Source organism: Phyllostomus discolor, chromosome 4 (genome assembly GCF_004126475.2).
Source record: "Phyllostomus discolor isolate MPI-MPIP mPhyDis1 chromosome 4, mPhyDis1.pri.v3, whole genome shotgun sequence".
In the NCBI taxonomy this organism is placed as follows: domain Eukaryota; kingdom Metazoa; phylum Chordata; class Mammalia; order Chiroptera; family Phyllostomidae; genus Phyllostomus; species Phyllostomus discolor.
Genome location: NC_040906.2, coordinates 146,267,775 through 146,295,183, shown reverse-complemented (window position 1 = coordinate 146,295,183; position 27,409 = coordinate 146,267,775). Strand labels below are relative to the sequence as shown.

The window sequence follows — 27,409 nt, the reverse complement described above, 5'->3', positions numbered from 1 at the left end:
ATAGACTATAAACATTGTCACAGAATTTTTAAAAGTACAGAGAGTCTTCCAATCTAGCCACTCATAAGAAAGTAAAAAAATCATTTCTTGATTACAATTAACATAGAAATTATAATCAAGTACAAGGAAGTCACAGTGACTATTGATTTGCCTTTCAAATTCAGCCAGCTCTGCTAAAGGTCTGACAATCTCAACATCACCAAGCTAAGAAAAGATAACATCAGGACAAATGCCATCTGGGTAGAAGACTTGGGTTCAAAACAATGACTACTTCCTCTTATTATAGGTTGGAACTTTGTTATACACTTGAATTATTTTTTAAACAATTTTAAAAGATTTTATTTATTTATTTTGAGACAGAGAGGAAGGGAGGGAAAAACAGAGGGGAAGAAACATCAACATGTGGTTGCCTATCCCTGCTGGGGACCTGGTCTGCAACCCAGGCACAAGCCCTGACTGGCAATCGAACCAGAGACCCTGTGGTTCACAGGCCAGCACTCAATCCACTGAGCCATGGCATATGCTTGAATTATTTTTATTTCCTTTAGGTAAATTATACATCCAAATGCATTTTCCCACTATATATAAATCTCTTTTTTTCTTTATAATTTTCACAAGTTCCCAGATGTTTTCCATATACTTACTAGTTTGTGGAAAATAATGTAACTTAAATAATTACACATCATAAATCTGATTTTCCAAAGAATGCTTTATATTAACATCAGCATTAATGTTTTACCTGACTCATGTGGAATGGAAAACAGAAGAGTATGAGGTCCAGTGTGCTTCTCTGTACCAGTACACTTGAATCCTGCACCGAAGTACTTACAGCTTCTACCTAAAATGAGAGAGCCTTTAACATCTATTGTCTATTACACTGGGAAATATTTATTATGAAAATGTAACAACTATTCATTTTCTCCCATAAATAAAAATATGCTTCTGAACATCTTATTAATATTAAATGTACTGCACCACTTTTAGGTAAATAATGATGTTTTAAAAATTAAGGAACACAGAAAAGTATACAACAAAAAGGTTCTCTCTTATCTCTTTCTCCCAACCATCCAATTTTCTCTTTGCAAGCAGCCAGTATTACTGGTGAATATCTTCTCCAAGTAAAAGTAAACAAAAGCACACAGGTAAATATGCCAAACACTGCCTTTTTCATTTAAAAATATTTTTTGGATATCTTTTCTTATCAGTACATAAAGTGCCTTATTATTTTTTTATCACCACTGAAGTACTTTATTTTATAGATAAACCCTAATTTATTTAACTAGACTCCTAACAATAGGCATTTACACTGTTTGTAAACATTTATTACTACAAATAATGCTGCAATATATTTATGTAATACACAAATACATCTGTAGGTTGACTCCCTCAAAGTAAAAGTGCCAGGTTTTAGGGTATATGCACACAACTGCATTTCAAATAGTGTGATGCTTTCTGTTAAGGTTATATATATTTATATTCCCACCAGCTACTGTGATAGTTTCTGTTTCTCCATGTTTACCAATGCATTTTTAACTTTTGCCAATCTGATACATGAAAAGTGGTATCTTGGTGTATTTAAATTTTATTTCTCTTATAATGTTTAGCACCTTTTCATATGTTTGAATTATTTTTATTTCAAGTAAGTTGTATGTTCAAATGCATTTTCCCACTATATTTATGTATAATAGATCTTTGAATATTAGAGAAATAAGTTCTTTCACTATGATGTATTGCAAATGGTTTCCAATTATAGAATCTGCCTTTTAAAAAAAATTTTAAAAACGACTTGTTTAAAACTACCATTAAATCAATAAAAGAAAATGTAAAAGTCAATACATTTAAAGAAAATATAAAAATAATACATTTAAACATCTATATGAAAATGTATAGCCATTTTGGAAAATAATATGAAAATTTCTTATAAACTTACATATTACAAGAAATATATATTTGGATATATATATATTTGGATTAGATACAATTTCTTAGATATTATCTAGCATCAACAGCACAATGGCAAAAGAAAAAGCATATATTGGACTTGATCAAAATTAAAACTTTTGTGCTTCAAAGGACACAATCAAGAAACTGACAAGAGAATCCAAAGAATGGGGGAAAATATTTTCAAATCATATGGGGTCTGGCATAAATAATGCCCTGTTTTATTAGAAAATCTTTTATTACAAAGTCATAAGCACATAATTCTGTAACATAACAATATCACATTCAAGTACACCATATGACATTTCAGGTGAAATGTTCAAATTAAAACTATAAATTATTACACCCATATTATTACCCTAACAACCACACCCAAGTATTACTTCTGCTGGACTCTGTACATATAAGGGTTTAATACCCAAAACATATAAAGAACTCCTACAACTCAACAACAAAAAGAGAAATAACCTAATTTAAGTAACAGGCAAAGACTTTGAATAGACACCTCTTCAAAGAAGATATATAAATGGCCCCAAACCACAAGAAAATACACTTAACATTATTAGTCATTTGATAAATGCAAATCAAAACCACAATGAAATAGCACTTTATATCCACTAGGATGGCTATAATAAAAAGATAGACAATAACAAGTGTTGACAAGGATGTGGAGAAATGAGACCCCTCATATATTGCTGCTGGAAATGCAAACTGGTACTGTCACTTGGGAAAACAGTTTGCCAGTACCTCAAAAGGTTACCATATGACCCAGCAAGTCGACTATTAAGTATATGCTCAAAAGAAATGGAAACATAGGTCTACAGAAACTTATACAAGAATGTCATACAGCATTATTCTTAGCCAAAAAGTATATGTAACAGAAGTCCATCAAGTAATGGATAAACAAAATATGATGTATCCATATACCAAAATATTATTCAGCCATAAAATGGAGTAAAGTATTGATGCATACTTAAAACATGGATGAATTTTGAAAATATTATGGTAAGCGAAAGAAGTCATTCATAAAAGATTACTTATTATATAAGTCCATTTATATAAAATGTCCAGAAGAAGCAAACTTATAGAAACAGAGAATAGATAAATGGTTCCTAAGGGCAGAAGTGAAGGGGTTTGGTATGGTTAATGGACATGGAGTGATAAAAATGTTCTGAAATTAGATAATGCTGATAGTTGTACAACTTTATGACTATATTAAAAACCAATGAATTGTACAATTAAAAGGGTAAAAGTTTATATGTGAATTATATATATCAATAAAGTTATCATCTCAAAAAGTTAAAAATTCACTTACCATATGAGCCAGAAAATCTATTCCTAGTATTTTCCCAAGTAATAAAAACATATGTGCACATGAACAACTCTATGCAAATGTTTCTGTCACCTTTTCCATAATTATCCCAAACTGGAAACAACTTAGACATCCATTAATCAGTGAACAAACAAACTCTGGTACATTCATACTGTACTACTCAGAAAGATAAAGGAACAAACTGCTGGAAGGAAAGTAGTGGGGGAAAGATAGGGAAAACTGTAACTGAACAACAATAAAAACAAACAAACAAACTGCGGATACATGCAAAAACATGGATGAATCTCAAATCTGTAACATAAAGTGAAGGAAACAAGAATTAATGGTTAATAGAGTATGATTCTATTTATATAACATTCTGGAAAATGCACAGTTGTGGAAAGGGAAACAGACCAGTGTGTGAAAAAGCCTGGGAGTGTAGGGGGAGGGGAGTAACTAAAAAGGAGCACAAACGAATATTGTAAGGTACAAATACAGATATATTTATACCCAAAGTATAAATGTACCCATATTTTTCAGACTATAAGACACACTTACCCTGCCCCCCAAATTTGGAAGGGATAATGGTTGTTAATGCTGCTGTTGAGTTCTGTTTACATTTACATTGATGAAATACTATGTTATTTATGTTATTAAATATTTTACCACATTTTTTGCTTCAAAATTTTTTTCTTATTTCGTCCTCTAAAACCTAGGTGCGTCTTATGGTTTGAAAAACACAGTATATAAATGTATATATACCCCATTTATATAAATATATAAATGTTCTATATCTTCACTGTAGTAATAGTTATGACTGTCAAAATTCATAAAACTGTACATGTGAAACTTAGCATACAATTTCAGTGTACGTTAATTATATTTTAATAAATATAACCAAAACTCTGTACAAAATCTCAGTCATTTCATAATCATATAAGGGAAAAGCACAGGATGATTAAGTATTTTCTTAAACTTTCCAAAAGACCCTGGTGTGTTTCTCTGTTCTTTACACCTTGAATATTTTGAGTACAGCACTCCATAGAGATAAATGATATCCTTCTATTCGTAATCTTTAAAATAAAAAGTATAAGAAAAAAGGTGTGATTTTTTTCCACTATCTTTTCCTGCCTGCTTCAGTACTATATCCTCTTACATAAACCCCACACAGAATATGGTTATTATTTTGTCTAAAATCTGTCTAATAAAACAAGTATGATCAAAGAAAATGCTCACTTCAGAATAATAGAATAAATGTGACTATGTTAACAGTGTTCTGTTACAAAGACCATTTATTTGTTTAAATAATAGATGATAAAGATAATACAATGAAGTCTGTCCAAAAAGTATCCAGCCATGTAATATGAAAAATAGATACATTTACTGCAGAAGACACAAGATACAAGAGACATTATATATAGGACAATGATGTCTTAGTTACCTTCAAAGTAGGCACCTTAGGACCTCGCGCAGTTCTCCCAATTGCCATCAGCTGCCCCATTGTATTTTCCTGAATCTCATCGACTGTCTGAAATCTCTTCCCCTTCAAAGGTGATTTTACTTTCTGGAAAAACCAAAAGTCGCAGGGTGCCAAATCTGGACTGCAGGGGCTGCTGAGTCACCTGGGTGATTTGATGTTTCGCCAAAACATTCTGTAGGAGATGTGATGCATGAGCGGGCACACTGTGGTGATAAAGCTGCCAATCACCAGTTGTGGCCTTGTGAATCATCCCAATAGTTTCCACAGAGGAGCTTAATTCAAAAGTGGATATAGATCCATTGCTCTACTCCATCATTTTGAATGCAACAGCCACACAGTACACATGCTCACTCAACAACATCTCCTGTCCCCACTGACTAGTACAATGAAATTGTCATTATTCACACATGCACATTCCAATCCACTCTCCTTGGCTGCTAGGGTACATGGTTACATTGATGTTGTGCAAACTATTCTCATTATATTAACAATGGCTGGACTTTTCCTGGACAGACCTCATATATAAATAAAAATTTCCTTTCCATGAAAAAAAAATTTGACAATTTTAAAAACAATAATTACTGATTATTTGGTCTTTAAGTTTCCTTGATGAAAAATGTAAGCTTGATGAAAATACTTTGTTTGTGGCATGATTCTCAGTATCTGTCTGGAATAGTGTGCCTGGCTCTACAGAAATATTTGTTAAAAAGCAAACATATACAGACCTACCATTAGTTCAATATCACTGCCAATTATATAGAGTTGATCTTCCATGGAAAGCTTCCTGTTCAAATGGGCGAGAACATACGTAATTCCAGGTAAACGCACAGCAGGGCTGGTTAGAAGACTACCCCAGAGGGCACTGTAGAATGCTGACTGGTCTACTGCAGCAGCAACCTTTTCCAACAATGTGTTTGTTCTGAGGTACAAAATAAAGTGGTTTAAGAAGGGAAATGTTTAGTTTCACATTGTTAAAATTAAATCACTGTTCTCTTCTAGAACATATGAAAACATCCATGTTATACTTATATGCTCCACTCGAGAGACTAGTGTGATAGACTAGAAGAAGCATACACTTTAGAAATCAGAGGACTGGATTTAAGTCCTGGCTCTACTGCTTACTAGCTGTGTAATTTCAAGAAATCAGTATCTCTTCAGTTCAGTTTCCCCATTTGTAAAATGAGGATAACAACAAAAACAAAACCATAAATCTTATCAATTTCAGTGGGTTGTTAAACACATACATTTTAATTAGTAGAATCTTATAGCAAAACATATTTTCTATAAAATCTTTTTTTAAAAGATTTTATTTATTTATTTAGAGACAGAGGGGAAGGGAGTGAGAGAGAGGGAGAGAAACATCAATGTGTGGTTGCTTCTCATGTGCGCTCCCCCCACCCCGACTGGGGACCTGGCCCATAACCCAGGCATGTGCCCTGACTGGGAATCGAACCAGTGACCCTCTGGTCCACAAGCCGGTGCTCAATCTACTAAGCCACACCAGCCAGGGCTCATATTTTCCATAAAATCTTAAAGGGCATTTCCAAATGTTTCCTTCTCTTTGAAATCACACTATGTAATTAAGAACAACTTTGGTGAATTAGACCTATGTCAGAACCATTACTGTTCTATTAAGGATTACATTTAAGAATTCGTCACTCTTGATTTCCTTTAAACATAAAATGAAAAACTTAACACACAAAATATTCATAATATTATAGCATAGTAGGGTCAGAATCAAGAGAATCTGATGATGAGTTTTATTGTTCACTTACTATGTAATTTAATACTAACACTCTAATCCCTTCTCTTTTTTCCTTTATTTTTATTGTTGGCACTGTAATCCCTTCTGACCTCAATATTATCTATGCATTAAAAGAACATGTTTACAAATCCTTTCATAGAACTTGTGTGGAATTAAATGGATAAACCTAATGTTATGGTCTGACTGTTTGTGTCCCTTCAAAATTCATATGTTAAACTAATTCCCAAAGGTGATGGTATTTGGAAGTGGAGTTTTATGGGAGTGCTTAAATCACGAGGGTCTGCTCTCTTGGATGAGATTACTTTTCTTATGAAAGAAACCCCACTGAGCTGAATAGCCCCTTCTACTACTTGAAGACACAGAGAGAAGGCTCCAGCTACAAACCAGAAAGAATGCTCTCACCAGAACAAGATCATATGGGCCCCTTTATCTTAGACTTCCAAACTCCAGTACTGTGAGAAATAAATTTCTTTGTTTATAAGTTACCCAGTTTGTGCTACACTGTTTTGGCAGCCCAAATGAACTATGACACACAATGAGATAAATCATAGAGATACCACATTAATAAAGACCATTGTTCATGTCTATGGTAACATTTCTAATTGTTAACTAGTGGAGTTAGAGAGTAGTATTGATTCTATGCTTGCTTTAGGAGAATTATGTAAAAATTTAAAACAAAACTGATTTATAAACTAAATGAAGTAATCTCACATTATGTTTCTAAAATTGTAAGCAAGTAAGTAAAAAACTTAATAAATGATAAGCTTTAGGGACAAAATTATTTTTTTCTCCAAGTACCTTATAAGGGTTAGTCACCATTTTTTGTATTAGATTCTGACTGCATTATGGGAGCAGATGAAATACAATAAAATGTAGTAGTAGGTAAATGCACTAGAGTAAATTATTTAAATTTAAATAATTAAGTCTACTTATAAAATAAGTTTGACATTTTCAATTTTTGCTATCTCAACTCGTAAATTTCTTTTTGGTAAGAATAATGTGATATTAAAGATACTTAATGCCATCTTTCATTGTCCACAACTATTAAATTCCAAAGAAATAAAAAGAGGCTCCAAAACAGATCAAATAATTTTCTTTGAAAAGTTAAAATATCAATAGTGTTATGTCAATGGCTAGTGAAACAACACTGCACTTAGAGTTGTTATTTTCCAGCATTAACAATTTAAAAACTGTTGGTAATGGCCCAATTCCCCATTTTAAAAATTAAATGTCCTACCTATTGTATTTTTATTTTAAATTATGGGTCACAATTTTTGAGTGACTTAAATATGCTAGGCTCTGGACTAAATGATATATTATGCTTGTTTATGGATGAGAGAATTGAAAAAAGTTCAGAAATATATCGAAAATAAAAAAGCTTTCTTGAGCTCGTATAATACCTATTGAGCCAGGATTTAAACCCAATACATTTATCTATCTCCCAAGTCTGTACTCTTACCACCTAGTTATATTTTCAGTGTGCTACAGAGACTAGATACATTATAATAATTTCTTTTATGCTATAGAAACCTTCATGTGGTATACTAAAAGATCTAGAAAAATTAATTTTTGTGATGTTAAAGCATTAAGATGCTTGCTGACAAATCCATGACTTCAATTACTTAGCTGTCCCAAAAACAGCACCATCTTACCTCTCATAGTACTCTGATCCTTCTTCTAAGCCAGGAAGAATACCAGTTAGCAATCCTTGTAGACCAGGCTTCAGTGTTTTACCCAAAGGCAGGTAATACATCTCATACAAACTTAGCAATGTTGGTTTCACAGACATGGCAGCATTTGCAAGAAGAGGAAATAATCCAGAACTGTTTAAAAATATAAAAACATGAGCAACTATATACTAACGAAGTAGACAATCTAGAAAAAAATGGAAAAAAATTCTTAGAAACTTAGAAAGTACCAAGACTGATTCAGGAAGAAATACAAAGTCTGAATAGACTGATTACTAGTAAGGAGATTGAATCAGTAGTCAAAAAACTCCCAAAGAAAAGCCCAGGACCAGATGGCTTCACTGGTGAATTTAACCAAATATTTAACAGATAACTAATGCCAATCCTTCTCAAAAAAATCAAAGAAGAGGGAACACTTCCAAACTCATTTTCTGAGGCCATACCAAAGCCAGAAAAGGACACTATCAGAAAACTACAGACCAATATCCTGATGAATATGGCATAAAAATGCTGAATAAAATACAGCAAATGGATTTGTCAGCACATTAAAAGAACTATTCACCATGATCAAGAGAGATCTATACCTGGGATACAAATGTAGTTCCATATATGCACAAAACCAATGCAATACATTACATTAATAAAATGAAAGAAAAACATCATATAATCTTTTCACAGATGCAGAAAAAGCATTTGACAAAAATTCAATATCCATTCATAATATTTATAGTATCAACGAACTGAATTATATAACAATAATATTTCTCAAATTATTCAACAAATATTTATTAAAGGTCTATTATCTATCATGTAGTGTGTAAGGTACTGAGACTGTAACAGTTACTAAATTATATGAAACAATTCCTGCCACATGCCCTCATAAAGCCTATTTTCAAGGGTCAAAGGTAGCAGATACACAGTAACTGGACAGTATGTATCTCCAATGGTGATAAGTGTCACCAAGTTAAACAAAAGGCATAGGAGGAACAAAGCAGGGATAGTTATTTCAATTTAAATACAGTACTCAGAGATGGCTTATCTGAGCAAACAATTAAAGAGAAAACATTTTCATAGTAAAGTGAAGCAGCAAAGCTAAAAGTTTGTTTTTAAAAAAAATAACTAAAATTGGTAAACTCATTACAAGACTGATCAAAATGAAGAAAAAAAAAAAAGGATTTCTAATTCACCAATACCAAGACTGAAAGAAGAGACATCACTATATATGTTGTGTAAGAATATACAATGAACGACTCTAGGTAGGTAGATCTTAACATTTAGATAAAATGGGCAAATTTCTAGAAAAAAGTAATAAAACTGACATAAGCAGAAATTTTAAATAGTCCTGTATCTACTAAAGAAATTAAATCTGTAACTGTAAACTCTCCCACAAAGATAAACTCCAAATGGCTTCAATGGGGAATCATGCAAATATTTAAGGAAGAAATTATATAAATGCTACAAAATTTCCAGAGAATAGAAAAAGAGCCCCAACTTGATTCCAAACCAGATAAAAAATGTTAAGCCAGTCATTCTGTAATGAACATAGATGCAAAACAACTAAAAAAGAGAAAAAAAACAAACAACAAGATCAAGCCAGTGACATAAAAAAGATGACAAATCATGAGCAAATAGCACATCATCCAGAAATGAGAGGTGTATTAAAACTTCAAAAGTCTTGGACACTTTCTACCTAAGGTGGAGAACACAAGAAAGATGTCCACCATCACCACTTCTCTTTAACATTGTCCTAGAGTTCCCTGTCAGTTCAATAAGGCAAGCAAAAATATCATTATCTTAAAATCAGAGCATAAGAAATAGAACTGTTATTATTTGCATATGGCATGACTGTATATGTTCAAATTCCAAGAGTCTAAAAGCTATTAGAAAGAACAGGTGGATTTGGCAAAGTTTCTGGATACAAAGTAAATATGAGAAAATCATTGTATTTCTAAATTTTAGCAACAATATCATCGCAAAGATTCCTTAAACAAGAAACAAAATGACCACACATAGAAGAAAAGGTTAAGAAACTGGACTTCATTAAAATTAAGAACTTTCTTCAAAAGACAGCATTAAGAAATTCTGGTTCTTCAAAGATGCCATTGAGAGAACAGAAAGGCAAGTCACAGGCTGGGGGATAAATACATAGGAGTATACATAAACACAGATATATGGATAAAAACAGAAACAGAAAAAGAGATGGAAGTAGAGAGGACAGGGAAGTAGGGAGGGGGAGAGAGAAATACAGATAGTTGGAGAGAGTTTTTGACTAGAAAAGAATAGGAGGAAATTTTCTGGTGACAGAAATATCATATCTTGTTTTGAATGGTGGCTACACAACTGACTACATTTGTTAAAAAGTATCAAATTGAATGCATGATCTATACATTTTATAGTATGTAAATTATAGAAACAATAAAAAAGAGAGACAGAATTGATAATCTAGATGGCAACATAAGTTTCTCCCTACTTCGGTCCCTGTTACAATAGGAACTACTACTAACTATCCATCGACAAGGTACCACCGTGAAATTCCTGGAACATGGGGGTGAGGATGACATATTATTTCTGAACCAGAAAGACTAAGAAGGACGACAAAGAACCACTAGAAGAGTAAGAGGACTAGCTACACTCCAACTTCACTGCTGTCCACCAGGTTGACACAGTCCACACCAAGAGGGTGCCACTGGTCTACAGTGTCACCTGTGAGGAAAAGCCCAAAGTAGACATCCAGCACCTCCAGAACTGTGGAATACTTCATAGGAGGTCCACTTGGGGATGAAAGGGGAACATATGGGGATTGACTATTGAATATCAGATTGAAAAAGGAAACTGTTCTTTCCTTTTTTATCCTTACCCAAGACCATGTTTATTGGTTTTTACAGAGGGGAAGGGAGAAAGATAGAGAGGGAGAGAAACGTTGATGTGAGAGAAAAACAATGATTGGTTGCCTTTCATATGTGTCCCAACCAGGACCAAACCTGCAACCTCAGCATGTGCCCTGACCAGGAATCAAACCCTTGACCTTTCGGTTTGTAGGATGATGCCCAACCAACTAAGCCACACCTGCCGGAGGAAGAAACTAGCATTTAACAACATTATAGATCCAACAGACCTAATATACATTTATAGAACATTCTATCAACAGCAGCAGAATACACATTCTTCTCAAGCAGAATGGAATATTTTGTAGAACAGACCATATGTTAGGCCACAAAACAAGTCTCAAAAAATTCAAGAAGACAGAAATTATATCAAGTATCTTTTCTAAACACAATGATATCAAACTGGAAAATCCACAAATACAAAGAAATTAAAATCACACTCCTGAACACAAAGGGATTAGAGGAGAAATCAAGAGAGAAATAAAAAATACCTAGAAATGAACGCAAATGGAAACACAACATACCAAAACTTATGGGGTGTGTACACATAGTTCTAAGAATGAAGTCTATAATGATAAATACATATATCAAGAAAAAGAAAAAGCATCAAATAAACAACCAAACTTTATGACTCTAGGAACTACGGGGAAAAAAGCCAAAGCCAAAAATTAGCAGAAGAAAAGAAATAATAAAGATTAGAGCAGAAATAAATGAAACAGAGAACAGGAAAACAACAGAAAAGATTAACAAAACTGAGAGTTCCTTCTTGGGAGAAAACAAACAAAACTGACAAAACCTGAGCTACATTAATCAAGAAAAAATAAGAAAGAAACCAAATGAATAAAAGTATAAAGGAGACATTGTACCTGATATCACAGAAACAAAAGGAATTATAAAGGACTACTATGAATAATTATACATAAAAAATTGGATAAACTAGAATGGATGAATTCTTAGAAATATAAAACCCACCAAGATTAAATCTTGAAGAAATAGAAAATCTAAACAGAGAAATAAAAAGTAAGGAGATTGCATCAATAATCAAAACCTTGCAACAAGGAAAAGCTCAGGACCAAATGGTTTCATCGGTCAATTTTTTTTCAATTTTTTATTTCTTTTATTGATTCTAGAAAGAGAGGGAGAGAGGGAAAGAAACATGTTTCCCCTTCCTTCCCGTCTCTCTAAAAATAAAATCTTTTTTTTAAAGATTTTATTTATTTATTTTTAGAGAGGGAAGGGAGGGAGATAGAGAGATAGAGACATCAATGTGCGGTTGCTGGGGGTCATGGCCTGCAACCCAGGCATGTACCCTGACTGGGAATCGAACCTGCGACACTTTGGTTCGCAGCCAGCACTCAGTCCACTGAGCTATGCCAGCTGCGGTAAAAATAAAATCTTTAAAATATATACATATACTAAAAAGTTTACTCTGGTACTGTGTGGAGAAAAGGGTGACAGAGGATAAGAACAGATGTGTGAATGTTATGAGGCCAGTGATAAAGACCAGGCTAGAGGTTACATAGAGCAGATGCAGCTAGCAAAGGTAGAGAGGAGTAAATGTATTTGGGACATATATCAGAACAATAGCTAATATTTATTGAACTAATATTGTACATTGTTCTAAGCACTTCACATATGTTAACTCTTAATTCTATTAACAATCTATAAAATTTGACATTTTGCAGATGAGAACACACACATGGGTGATGAAAATGGCCCAAGGTCACAGAATGAGTTAGGGATAAAAACAGTCTGATTCCATGGTCTCTGCTCTTAACCACTGTGAGACAAAACTCTTAGTGACAGAATGTACATGGGAGGAGAAAGAACATCGGCAAGCAAAACAAGATATCAACTGTAACTTTCAGATTTCAGGCTTGTGTAAATGGATTGACGATGGTGAACTTTACTGCACCGCAGAAGGCCAGAATTACAACAGAAGAGGATGAGTTTACTTTGGAACAGGTTAAGTTTCAATTAAAAATTAAATTAAAAATTAAATTTATTGGGGGTGACAATGGTTAATAAAATTATAATATATAGGTGTCAGGTATACAGTTCTATATCATCTATATATTGCAATGCATGTTTACCACCCAAAGTCAAATCTCCTTCTGTCACAATATACTTGATCTCCCTTTACTGCTTACTACCCCACTCCCCTTTCCCGCTGGTAACCACCATACTGTTGTCTATGTCTATGAATTCTTGTTTGTCTGTTTGTGCATTTGTCACTTTCAGTTTTATAAACCCACATGTGAGTGAAATCATATGGTTCTTGACTTTCTTTGACTTGTATGACAAAGAAAAGTTTGTAATCATTTATTTGCAAAGATATATGCACTTTTATGCTCACTGCAGCATTATTCACAGTGGCCAAGACATGGAAACAACCAAAGTGTCCCTTAAATAGATGACTGGATAAAAAATATGTGGTACATATATACAACAGAATATTAGTCATAGGAAAAGATGAAATACTATAATTTGCAACAACATAGATAAATCTTGACAACATCATGATAAGCAAAATAAGTCAACTGTCTTTTAAAAATCCACGCAGAGATGATATGTAAGCCAGAAATTTAAAGCAGAAGCCAAATGCATAATAGATAAATCATGGGTGTGGATAAACATGCCCAAAAAGTGAATATAAAGTGAAACCATAAGGTACAGGACTAAGCAAACCTTAAGAAACTCCATTAAGTAGATTTCAGGGAAAGGGGGGAACTGGTAAACTGATCGAGAAACTAAACTGGAGAACACAGTATCAGAGAAGCCAAGAGAAAACAATACTTCAAGTAGACAATGGTCAACAATGTCGAAAGTTACTGAAGACATTAAGGTATCTTATTTTTCTCAGGATAGATCTCAAGCTTAAAAAAATAGAAAGTCCTGTAGGCTCAATAATTTTTAATAAAAACTTCACAAATAACCTCTAAGGAACAAATTTTACATTAAACAATAATTTAAATTTTTCTGAACCACTTAACTATCAAAATATTTATGACCCATATGTGAAAACCTCCATCAAGGAATTAATTTTTTAACTCCTACTGCAAAAAATATAACATAGTTAAAATATATGCAAACTTTATGCAAAATTAAAAACTAAAATATATGCAATTTTACTTTTATGCAAACAGAGAGTAAAATTATTCTTACCTATATAAAAAAAGATCTTTGGCAAGTCGCTTAGGTCCAATGATTTTGAAGATAATTTCGTATGTTTCAAGTGCCTTCCGATGAACTCCACCTGGTAATGCTGGATGTAGACACTGAGCTAGGCGCTTGCCTATCGTCAGCTTTTTAGGTACTACTTGGTACTTTGCATTATTTTGTAAAACCTTGAAGAAAACATTTTAATTCAGTTGAGAAAAAAATATTACATTCCATTTTATTTCCACTTTCTAACACACTATTATCAAAAAATCCTTACAGAACTTTCTTATACTTTAAAAAAATTAGAGAGGAGACCAAAAAAACTTTATTTTTGTCAGTTACACGTATTAAGGTATATCATATTTGAAATTAAAGCTGAGGATTTATAAATATTTCTTGTGTTTTTAAAAATCCATTGCATGTTAATAGAAATAGCGTATTTTATGAAAAATAACAATATTCCAAACAAATTTTTTCGGAAGAGAGGCATTGTTTTAGATTTTTATAAAACTTTAATGTTAATCAGCCTTTGATCTATTTGGATATGTTGTTTGAAATATATAAAGAACATTGGACTTCAAGAGGGAGAATCACTGCTTTAGTGTATCATGTTATAATAGCAAGTAATTGTAGTATTTACAAAAATCTACATGAGATTAAAATTGCCTATTTGTTTTTACTACAATTCCCAAATGGACCAAACACATTTTGCTTTATTTATTGGATCATAATATTTCTTAAGAGATCATTGGTCAGGGTAGGATTTATAGAAGAAGATCCTATTTTACAAACCACCCAAAGCAGATTAGTTATTTAAGTAATAAAAAGAACTTATGAATGTAGTTCTTCAAAGTCTTATGGTAAAAGGATGGCAGAATATTATAAAATAAACACTAAGAATGAATACAAAATAATATATTAGAACTGAATTTAGAAGTACACTAAAGTCCTTTATTTTACAAAATAAAGAACAGAGGTTAAAATATATAAAATGAGACTTGCCAAAGGCAGTATTAGCAGAAGAGTCAGCACCAGATCTTCTAGTTCATTAAAGAAAAAAACCCCAAAAAGCCAAGTAGAGGCTGTAACTGAGGTCCATTTTATTATTAAAAGTATAAAAATCTTTGCCTTGTTCCACTGAGACTTTAGGTAACTTTAATTAACGACTTAAATACCCAACTTTGAATTATCTGGATACAGTAAAATCTATTTACATGAATATTGATAACTATAAGAAGTTAATTATATATGTAATTAAGCAAATTAACTTCAACAATTTGAACTGCTTTTAAATATAGTTCCAAGCAAGTCTTCGGAAAGAGACTTTTCAGAACAAAAAAGAACCTAACTACATTTAAGCAAACTAGTAGTATTAGCTGTAGTTCCATGGGGATGTTGTAAAAAGTCTGAAAAATGTATCAAACCTCAAATTATAAATGTTAGAATTTAACATGTCAAACATAAGTCTGGGCATCTAATTTTAAGATAAATCCTTGGCATACTGAAAATGAAAGCTTTTCTTTTTAAGATAGCAAGATAATCATCTGTAGTATCAAAAGGAAAACTAGTGTTCTTGGTGTATATTTTAAGACAAATTTCTTTCCTAATAATTGCATGCTAAGCTGTTTGATGTTAAAATTGTTATTGAAAGAGCTTTCCTTTTCTATCTGCTCCCCTGGTTCATTTAATGTTTAGAAGCATTCCTATTCATTGCAACTATTTAAAAAAAATCCTAAAAACTTCAAAAACATAACAACTATCAATATAAGGAGATAAAAATTTGATTTTAGTTAAGGGAAAAAATAGTGTCAAAATTTAAAACTATGATCAATGATACCACCATTTTTACAATGTATAAAAATCAGACAAGTCAAGAAAGATCATTCAAGACCAAGCTCTAAGTCACTGCTTGTCATTTTTCTAAAAAGTACTGTACTGACTATCATTACAGCTTGGTGGGATATAAAATGTTTCCTTACTCTTACATACCATTTGCAAAGGACATGTTACTGCTTTCCACATGCAGGTTTTCACTTTGTTACCACAAACTCCAGAAGCCTATGTGGTGTTCAACTACAGAAACTTATTAGCTCTATGGTTAGCATATGTGCTTGTTACATGTTTTTATAGGTAACTGTAACAACAACTATAATTTTTCTGTTTTGGTCTTAAAAATACGCGAGACTACACAGGCAAGCAACTCATGAAGTAAAATAGCAGTAACAAAAGTAATTCTGAAATTTAGTTATGTTTTCAAATTTTTTACTTCAAGATTTAGAGAAATTTAATAAGCATAGACACAGATTACTGAGTTGTACTACTTTTTCTGATATGGATGAGACTGACATACCTTATTAAGTTTCCCAAGTGCTGAAATCAAATCTGCCCATTCACTGGAGTATTCAAAATTCTTTAGTGCTTTGTCAATTGCAGCTACATAGTTTCTATATTTGGAGTCACTCAATAACTCCAGCTCTTCTGTGTTCATCCTCCCACAGTGTCACACTAGAGGCCAGTTCCAAAATCATGTAAAATCATTACCTGCAAAAGAATTTTGCAAGAGGAACCAAATTACAAGTAAAGTATTAAAATGGGTTCAGATGCTCTTTTACAGAGTTAACCACTAACTTTAAAATGTTACTTCATTTAGGGGACTTCTGAGGCATAGGTAAAAACACTGTGCCTCCTCACACAATCAAAATAAGGACAACAACAATTTAGAAACAAAATAACAACCAGAACTGACAGAAAACTGAACTGTATGGAAGTCGGACAACCAAGGAGTTAAAATAAACATATTCACCCAATAGACATATTGGTAGGTAGGGCGCAATCAGTGGCCGGGCAGAGAGGGATCATGGCACAAAAAGCAATGACACCGAGCACGCAAGGCATCCCAGGCATGCAAGACAAAAGTGGGTGGACCCTGAGCACGCAGGTGGTGGCCGGCAGACCCTGGGTGCAGGATGGCAACAGGTAGACCCAGTGAGGTGGCGATCGTGAAGCGAGGCACTGCGTGCAAGGTGGCTGGCTGACCAGGTGGTCCCACATTCGCGTGCAGATAAACCAGGCAAAACTGGGGAGCGAGAGACCGTGCAACCCAGGGTCCAAGCGCCAGGAAACAGAGCCACAAACACTTATTGAAAACACTTGTGGGGGTTGAGGCACAGGGAAACACTCCCAGTCTCACAGGAGAGTTCACTGGAGAGACCCATGAGGTCCTAGAACGTACACAAGCCCACCCACATAGGACTCAGCACCAGAAAGGCCCAGTCTGGTTGGGGAAAGCAGTGGAAGGGACTGAAATCTGACCGAGAGAAAAGCAAGCACCATTGTTCCCTCTCAGACCCTGCCCCCACATACAGTGTCACAACCCAGTTCCTGGGTTGACCCGCCCTGGTGAACACCTAAGGCTCCTCCCCTTATATGTAACAGGCGCGACAAGACCAAAAAAAAAAAAAAAAAAAGGCCCAAATGGAAGAACAGATCAAACCCGAGAGCAAATGAGTAAATACAACTAAGTGACTAAGAGATAGCCAACCTATCAGATGAACAGTTCAAAGTACTGGTGATCAGGATGGTCACAGACTTGGTTGAATTTGGTCGCAAATTAGATAAAAAAATGAAGGCTATGCTAAGTGAAATGAAGGAAAACACACAGGGAACCAATAGTGATGGGAAGAAAACTGGGACTCAAATCAACGGAGTGGACCAGAAGGAAGAAAGAAACAACCAAATAGAAAAGAATGAAGAAACAGGAATTCAAAAAAAATGAGGAGAGGCTTAGGAAATCCCAGGACATCCTTAAACATTCCAACATCTGAATTATAGGGGTATCAGAAGGAGAAGAGGAAAAGCAACAGGTGGAAAAGTTATATGAACAAATAGTAAAGGAGAACTTCCCCAATCTGGCAAAGGAAATAGACTTCCAGGAAGTCCAGGAAGCTCAGAGAGTCCCAAAGAATTTGGACCCAAGGAGGAACACACCAAGGCATATCAGAATTACATTACCCAAGATTAAAATGAAGGAGAGAATCCTAGAAGCAGCAAGAGATAAGGAGACAGTCAACTACAAAGGAGTTCCCATCAGACTGTCAGCTGATTTCTCAAAAGAGACCTTGTAGGCAACAGGGGGCTGGAAAGAAGAATTCCAAGTCATGAAAGGCAAGGATCTACATCCCAGATTGCTCTATCCAGCAAAGCTATCATTTAGAATGGAAGGGCAGATAAAGTGCTTCTCAGATAAGGTCAAGTTAAAGGAGTTCATCACCACCAAGCCTTTATTTTATGAAATGTCAATGGGACTTACCTAAGAAAAAGAAGATAAAAAACATGAATAGTAAAATGACAGCAAACTCACAATTATTAACAACCATACCTAAAACAAAAACAAAAAGAAACTAAGCAAACAACTAGAACAAGAACAGAACCACAGAAATGGAGATCGCATGGAGAGTTAGCAACAGGGGAGTGGGAGGAGGAGAGAGGGAGGAAAGGTACAGAGAATAAGTAGCATAGATGGTAGGTAGAAAATAGGCAGGGGGAGGGCAAGAATAGTATGGGAACATAGAAGCCAAAGAACTTATTACACATGGACGTGAACTAAAAGGTTTAATATGGGTAGGAGAGGGTGTGCAGGGTGGAGGGGAATGAAGGGGGGAAATGGGACAACTGTAATAGCATAATCAATAAAATATATTTTAAAAATGTTACTTAAATTAGAAAAGGTTAATACTTTGGTCAGCTAGTATGCAGGGTCATGGAAGTATTAACAGACCGCTTTAAAGAAAACTCATTGTGTTTCTTCATAGGAACTGGAAAAATGGCTGTGAGATTTATGGGATATAGAAGAGTAGGCAATATTCTATATTTTGACTTTAAAATCATCTTATTTCCCTATCATATTTGCTGATAAAACATTTCTGATATACATAGCTCTTTCCTTTGTTTTGATCTTACACACTAAGATGGGTTAGACTGTAAACATCAAGGACATGCAAAATAAAAAAAGGAAAAAATTAATGACTTGGAGATTATTTTATTTTATTAAGCAATAAATCAGCATCTAGTATGAAGGAACACCAGCTCTTTGAAATTAAACCTTAATTTCTTAATTTTAATAAAAATGACAAGTGCACGAAGTAGTTTAAAATATATTCACAAATTTTTTGATACTACTTTCAAAAAGTGGTACCTAATCCTCCAGCCCCTTAGGCTGGACTTTGTGACTTAATTCTAAGGAAAATAATAAAGCAGAAATGACAATGTATAATGGCTAAGACTATGTCATAGATGCACCCTAGATTCTGCCCCGCACCCATCACTAGTGCTGGGGAAAGCCAGCAAGCCAGTCACCATGTTATGAGGATACTTCCAAGAACCCTATGGATTAGTTCCTGCAGTAAGTAAGGGCTTGAGGTTTTCTGAAAATAGCCTTGAGAATTAACCATTTGAGAAGCAGATCCTCCAGCCCCAGGCAAGCTTTGATTTGACTGCAAGACTAATTGACACCTTGATTGTAACTTAATGAGAGAACCTGAGCCAGAACTACATAGCTACATCCCCCAAATTTATACCTTGAGAAAGCTGCTGTTTTAGGCCACTGAATCCAGGAGTAATTTATTATACAGCAATAGATAACTGACACAGAGTAGTAACAGGATTTAATTGAGGCTTAACTTGAAAACCCATGTAGCCTTTCCTGCAACTATTTTGGTATCCTTTCTGACTTAGCTAACTAACTCTGAAACTTTCCCTGGAACTGGGCTCATGGAACCAAAGGAGGGTCTAAGAATGGGTCTCAAAGGGAATCTAACACAATTCAATGAGCAGAGGGAAGGTATAAACATAGTCTTTTCAACAAATGGTTTTGGGATAACTGGATATCCACTTCTGTAAAAGAATTAAGTTTATTCCATCCTTACACCTACACAAAATTTAATTCAATATGGATCACAGATTTAAATGTAACAGCACTGTAAAACCCCTAGAAGAAAATACAGGATTAAATCTTTGTGACCCAGAGCCAGCCAATCTTAGAAATAACATGGACAGCACTGCAAGCAACAAAAGAAAATAATAGTTAAATTGGATTCCATCAACATTAAAAACCTTTGTAGTTCATAGGACATCACCAACTCACCGAATGGAAGAACATCTATCGCCCATATTTCTGATAAGGAACTTGAAATATATAAGGAACTCTCATAAGTTCATAATAAAAACACAAATAATTTAAAAATGGGCAAAAGATGTGAGTAGACATTTTTCCAAATATACACAAATGGTCAATAAGTACATAAAATGATACTCAACATCCTTAAATCATCAGGGAATGCAATTCAAAACCACACTGGGATACTCACACAACTAGGATGGCTGGAATAAAAAAGACAATAAAAATATTGGCAAAGATACGGAGAACTTCTACACTGCCGATGGGAATGTAAATTAGTGAAGCTGCTTTGGAAAATAGTCTGACAGTTCTCAAAAGGTTAAACATAGAATTATTGTATGACTCAGCAATTCCACTGCTAGGTGTGTTATATGCACCCAAGAGAAATGAAAACAAGTCCACACAAAACTTTTGGATGAATGTTCAAAGAATTATTTATAATAGCTAAAGACAGGAAATAACACAAATGTCCATCAACTAATGAATGGATAAATACAATGGAATATTCTTCAACCATAAAAAGGAATGAAGTACCACTACATGCTATAATATGGATGAACACTGAAAATACACTAAGTGAAAAAAACCTTTTATAAAAAAACATATTGTATGATTCTACTTACATAAAATGGTCAGAACAGACAAATGTATACAGAAGTACATTAGTTTTTGCTTAGGGTGGTGGGAGGCAGGAATAAGGGGGGAAATGGAGAGTGATTCCTAATGAGAATGGGGTTTCTTTTCCAGATTATAAAAATGTTCAAAATTGAGTGTAGGAATGGTTACACAACTCTGTGAACGTACTGAAAACCACTAAATTACACACTTTAAATGGGTGAATTGTATGGTATGTACATTATCTCAATAAGGATACACACATATAAAATGGGCCTTATGGATCCGTGAAATTCCTCAAATTACATGCAAATTTTACACATTACATTTTTGGGGGGAGATAAGTCTACTACTTTAATAATATTTACAAAAATATTTTTCTACATAATCTTCAAAAAGTTTAAGAATTACTACTCTACAAAACACAGCCTATATTAGTAAAGCCTGTTTGCAACAGAAAAAGCTATTTTTTAATTTACTTTAATGCTTTATTTTTAGATGAAAAACTAAAGTCACAATTATTTTTCCTCAGAATTTTATTATATTCTTCTATTATATTTCAGCATAATTTGAAGATAAATCAGATCCCAATCTGATCCTCTTTTCTTGTTGTCTGATAGTTATTTTCTTTTCCTTTTCTTTCTTTTTATCCCCATCACGGGACATGCTTTGATTGATTTTAGAGGGAGAGAGGGAGAGAGAAACATTGATGTTGGAGAGAAACCCTGTTTGGGAGAGAAACACTGACTGATTGTCTCCCATACACACCCTGACTGGCGATCAAGCCTGCAACCCAGATATGTGCCCTGACTGATAACAGGTATTACCTTTTTTTGGTGTATGGGATGACACTCCAACCAACTGACCCATCTAGCAAGGGTTAATAATTGATTTCTTGTTGTCTGATACTTGTAGGATACTCTTTTTTATTTGTTTATTGCCCAAGTACAGTTATCTTCATATTCTACCCACTAGTCCCCCCCAACCCATCCATCCCCATCCCCCACCCTCAATCATACCCTCCTTTGGCTTTGTCCATGTATCCCCTACATATGTTCCTTGAAAACCCTTCCTCTTTTTACCCTCATTATCTCCCACCTCCCCTCTGGCCACCTTCAGTTTGTTCTTTATTTCAATGTCTTCGGTTATACTTTGCTCGCTTGTTTGTTTTGTTGATTGCGTTCCACTTACAGGTGAGATTGTATGGTATTTGTCTTTCACCACCTGGCTTATTTCACCTAGCATAATGCTCTCCAGATTCCTCCATGCTGCCTTAAGGGCCAGGACTTCATTCTTTCTTTCATCTGTGTAGTATTCCATTATGTAAATGTACCACAGTTGTTTGATCCACTCATTTACTGATGGGCACTTAGGTTGCTTCCAACACTTGGCTATTGTAAATTGTGGTGTGATGAACACTGGGGTGCATAGGTTCTTTTGGATTGGTGTTTCAGGATTCTTAGGGTATAATCCCAGCAGTGGAATCAATAGGTCAAAAGGCAGTTTCATTTTTAGTTTTCTGAAAAAATTCTATACTGTTTTCCACAGTGGCTACCAGTCTGCATTCCCACCAACAGTGCACCAGGATTCTCTTTTCTCTACAACCTCTCCAGCACTTGCTGTTTGTTGATTTGTTAATGACAGCCTTCCTAACTGGTGTGAAGTGGTATTTCACTGTGGTTTTAATTTACATCTCTGATGGCTAGTGATGCTGGGCATCCTTTTATATGTCTCTGGGCCCTCTGTATGTCCTCCTTGAAGAAGTGTCTGTTCAGGTCCTTAGCCAATTTTTTAATTGAGTTGTTTGTCTTCCTGGAATGGAGTCCTGTGTGTTCTTTATGTATTTTGGAGATCAAATCGTTCTCCAAGGTATCATTGGCAAATATTTTCTCCCATAAAGTTGATTCCCATTTCATTTCCATGACAGTTTCTTTAGCCATGCAGATTTTTTTAAGTATATTTTATTGATTATGCTATTACAGTTGTCCCATATTTTTCTTCACTTTATCCCCCTCCATCCCACAAGCGCCCTCCCTCCAAATTCCTCCCTCCTTACTTCATGTCCATGGATTGTACGTGTAAGTTCTTTGGCTTCTTCATTTCCTATACTATTCTTAACCTCCCCCTGTCTATTTTGTACCTACCATTTATGATTCTTATTCCCTGTACCTTTCCCCCACATTCTCTTCTTCCACCCCCACACTGATAACCCTCCACTCAATCTCCATTTCTGCGATTCTGTTTCTGTTCTAGTTGTTGGCTTAGTTTTGTTTTTTAAGTTCAGTTGTTGAGAGTTTGTGTTGGTTGTCATTTTACTGTTCATAATTTTTCATCTTCTTTTTCTTAGATTAAGTCCCTTTAACATTTCATGTAATAATGGCTTGGTGATGATGGAACTCCTTATCTAGAAAGCACTTGATCTACCCTTCCATTCTAAATGACAGCTTTGCTGGACAGAGTAATCTTTGAGGTAGGTCCTTGCCTTTCATAGGGGTACCAGAAGAGGAGAAAAAGCAAAACATTGAAAGCTTATGTAAATAAATGAGAAAATAAGGAAAACTTCCCCAATCTAGCAAAGAAACTAGACCTGCAAGTCCAAGATGCTCAGAGAGTCCCAAAGAAGCTGGATCCAAGAAGCTTCTTGGTTTGATGCAGTTCCATTTGTTTATTCTTTCCTTTATCTCCCTTGCTGTAGGGGACATTATCGGTGAAAATATTGCTGAGTGGACTATCTGAAATTTTCCTGTCTCTGTTCTCCTCTAGGACTTTTATGGAGTCACAGCTTATATTTAAGTATTTTATCAATCTTCAATTTATTTTTGTGTATGGTGTAAGTTGGTGGTCAAGTTTCGTTTTTTGTGTTTTTTTGTGTGTGTGTTTTTTTGTTTGTTTTTGCATGTACCTGTCCAGATTTCCCAAAACTATTTGTTGGAGAGGCTATTTTTACTCCATTTTATGCTCCTGCCTCCTTTGTCAAGTATTAATTGACCATACACACATGGGTTTATTTCTGGGCTCTCTATTCTGTTCCATTGACCTATGGGTTGGTTCTTATGTCAGTACCGGACTGTTTTGATTACAGTGGCCTTGTAATATAGTTTGATATCAGGTATTGTGATCCTTCCTACTCTGTTCTTCTTTCTCGAAATTGCTGAAGCTATTCCGGGTCATTTATGGTTCCATATAAATTTTTGAAATATTTTTTCTAGATCTGTGAAGCATGTCATTAGTATTTTAATAAGGATTGCACTGAATCTATAAATTGCTTTGGGCAGTACAGACATTTTAAGGATGTTAACTTTTCTAATCCATGAACACACTATATGCTTCCATTTATTTGTGCCTTCCTTAATTTCTTTCTTCAGTGTTGTGTAATTTTCTGAGTACAGGTCTTTTACCTCCTTGGTTAGGTTTGCTCCTAGGTACTTTATTTTTTTTGTTGCTATAACAAATGGATTTTCCCCCCAATTTTTCCTCTTTCTCCCTCCCTTCCCCTCTATACAAATAATTAAACAAAAACTTAAAAAAAAATCTGTTTGGTTTCCCTGTGAATACATTAACTGGGTGGTGGGGAAGTGGAACCGAAACTTTTTAGGTAGCAAGGGTAAGTCCTGAGAATCCAAATTACCTTGACTGACCATATTCTGTTTTTGTTTTCAATTAGGGAGAAGAAAAACATTGCTTTTTAAAAATATATATATAAACAGTAGAAGGTAAAACAAGAACAGTGATAAAAATGCATGCATGGCTACTTAGAATGATTAAGAAAAGAACAACCAGCCCTGGCTGGCGTAGCTCAGTGGATTGAGTGCGGGCTGCGAACCAAAGTGTCACAGGTTTGATTCCCAGTCAGGGTACATGCCTGGGTTGCAGGCCATGACCCCCAGCAACCGCACATTGATGTTTCTCTCTCTCTCTCTTTCTCCTTCCCTTCCCTCTCTAAAAATAAATAAATAAAATCTTTAAAAATATATGTATTTAAAAAAATCTCTTTAAAAAATAAAAAATAGAAAAGAACTCTTTTAGCTATCCTACCAAATCCTTTTTTCAGTTTAAGACATCCCTTTTCACAAAGCATCTTTCTCAAAATAAATATGCTCATTTATAGGTAACTATTACTCTTCACTTAACAATGACAATTGGGCAGGGGGTGGGTACAGGGTGGAGGGGGATGAAGGGGAGAAAAAATGGGACAACTGTAATAGCATAATCATTGAAATAAACTTTTAAAAAATGACAATGATTCTGCTTAAAATTCTAAAGAAATATTCCCTTAACTAAAAAAACAGACATAAAAGCAAAAATAATCTTATTTTCAATTAAACCTACTATATTAAGTTAATCAAATCACTATGTCCAATAAAATTTAGCCAATATGTTTTAGAACATTAGTAATTTTACAGTGATGTTTCACCATTTTAAATTAGTAAACAATAAACTATTAATTTAGTATTCAATTTGGAAACAAAGACTGGTTGTTACATGAATTACCTTAGAAATGCTATAATATATATACTAATCAGTACTAATTTTTCCACACTTCCTAGTGTATTTAAGTTTAACTGAATATCTGTAAACAAACTTGAATCTGTGAGAGAAAATAAGTATTTTTACCCACCTAAAAAAAATCCTGGGTAGTATTAAAGTTTATTTTCCTTTGTAAATTTTATTTAAACTTCCACAAGTAAAACAGTAGGAGTACACACACATACACACACACAAATTCATTAAAATGCAAATTTAATCATGCCTGTGCATCTAAAAGGTAGGATCAAAATATTACACAGGCAGGAAGGCACCAACATTTTAGCTGAGTGATTTCACATACAGGGACTTATAAAATAATTCACACTGGACACAAACCATGCATATGTCTGTGTATATCAGTTTACTCAAGCTATGAAAGAATGGTGTTAGACAGTCAGTAGGTTTGCAAGGGTGAAATCCCTTGAATGGCAAAGGAAAGAGATTAGAATTCATTTCAACAATATTAAGATATTTCACTGACAAAAACAGGGTAACAGTGGTATACTGGTCCAAAGTCCATGTGCCCAACACTTTGAAAAGCCGAATCTCAAAATATCAGAGTTTGGAGTTAGGAAAGGTTTACTAATTGAGAAGATGCCAAATGAGAGGACAGGAGCCCTAGTTCTCAAATCCATCTTCCAAAAGTGCAGAGTTCAGGCTTCTTTTATGCCAAGGGAAGGGGAAATGAGAGGGGCAAGAGGGAACTGACCACCACAGACATTGGGAGCCAGCCAGCAGGTGTCTAAGGATGCTTGTGCTAGTTAATATGAACGCAGTCACAAGGTACCTGCCAATCTTTGATAACCAATAAATACTTCTCTCATCTCGTCAGGGAAAGCACTTTCTGGTAAGGACCTGTTTTGTAATATTCAAGCTGCAAGCGGAATTTCTCTAATGATTAGCATGTCTATACACAAGACTAAGCAGAAGTTATTAGACTGAAGGCCATGAGAACAGAGCAGGCTTCAACAAGATGGAGTCAGAGAGACTGAGCATTTCACTTTGTTAAACATTAATTTCTACATGTCTTGCCTCTCATGTTTTAAGATTAAGGTGAAAACAGAACAACAGTGTTAATTACACACATCATAAAAGAACCTCATTGAAGTGTTACTATGCAAGAGAAAGAAGTGTACATATTCTGGTAGATACAACAAAAAATCAGAAACAAAATAAGGTGTTCTTGATTACTGGAAAATATTCAGAGTCCCTTTACAAAAACCAGCTACCCTCCAAAACACTAATAAACCATGAACTGTTATTATTGTACTTCTCTACTTTCTGTTTCATAATCACTCTGCTCTCTTAAATTTCTTTAGGCTATTACTCCAATACAAAAAACATAACCTGTCAAGAACTGTTATTGTTATTCTCTGAATTTTTCTTTTTTTTTTTACTTCATTACTGTCAAGAGAACCATCATCTTCCCAATAACACAAGCTTGCATGTGGGCTTTATCTCCTCATATCTAATCTACCAGTAAATTCAGCTTTTTTTGTTGTTCCAGCTGAAGTTGACTGTAGTAGACATTTTTCAGAATAGTCTTTTAATCACAGCTCCTGAATGACTACACCTGAACTATTACAATAGCCTCTCATTTTTATTAACTTCAGCTTCTCTAACAGCCAATTAATTTTACACAGCAAAAAAATAGTTTGAGCATATTACTTCCTGCTGGAAGCTCAGAAAAGTAAATGTATAATCTATAAAAAGCCCTTTAGCCCAGTGCTTGCTTAGCCTGGAAGAAGTACCCATCATTGCTATCAATGTGACACTTAATTACTTAGAAATGAAATGAAAGTTCTTAATCATGTGATGATAAAGTCTTTTTATAAGCTGTACCCATTCATATCTCTCCT

General features: G+C 34.4%; 1 protein-coding gene across 9 annotated transcripts in view; it reads right to left on the bottom strand.

Annotated features, from left to right (window-relative positions):
• Positions 1-27,409, bottom strand: part of DOP1A (DOP1 leucine zipper like protein A) — a 120,507-nt gene that overhangs the window by 73,590 nt on the left and 19,508 nt on the right. For all 9 annotated transcript variants that reach the window (XM_036024397.1, XM_036024395.1, XM_036024396.1 and 6 more), the window contains exons 2-6: positions 16,584-16,774; positions 14,237-14,418; positions 8,151-8,321; positions 5,463-5,652; positions 740-838 (exon numbers count right to left, since the gene is read on the bottom strand). In XM_036024397.1, coding sequence (XP_035880290.1) covers positions 740-838; positions 5,463-5,652; positions 8,151-8,321; positions 14,237-14,418; positions 16,584-16,721 — 780 coding nt within the window. In that variant the 5' untranslated portion in view covers positions 16,722-16,774. The remainder of the gene's footprint in view (positions 1-739; positions 839-5,462; positions 5,653-8,150; positions 8,322-14,236; positions 14,419-16,583; positions 16,775-27,409) is intronic.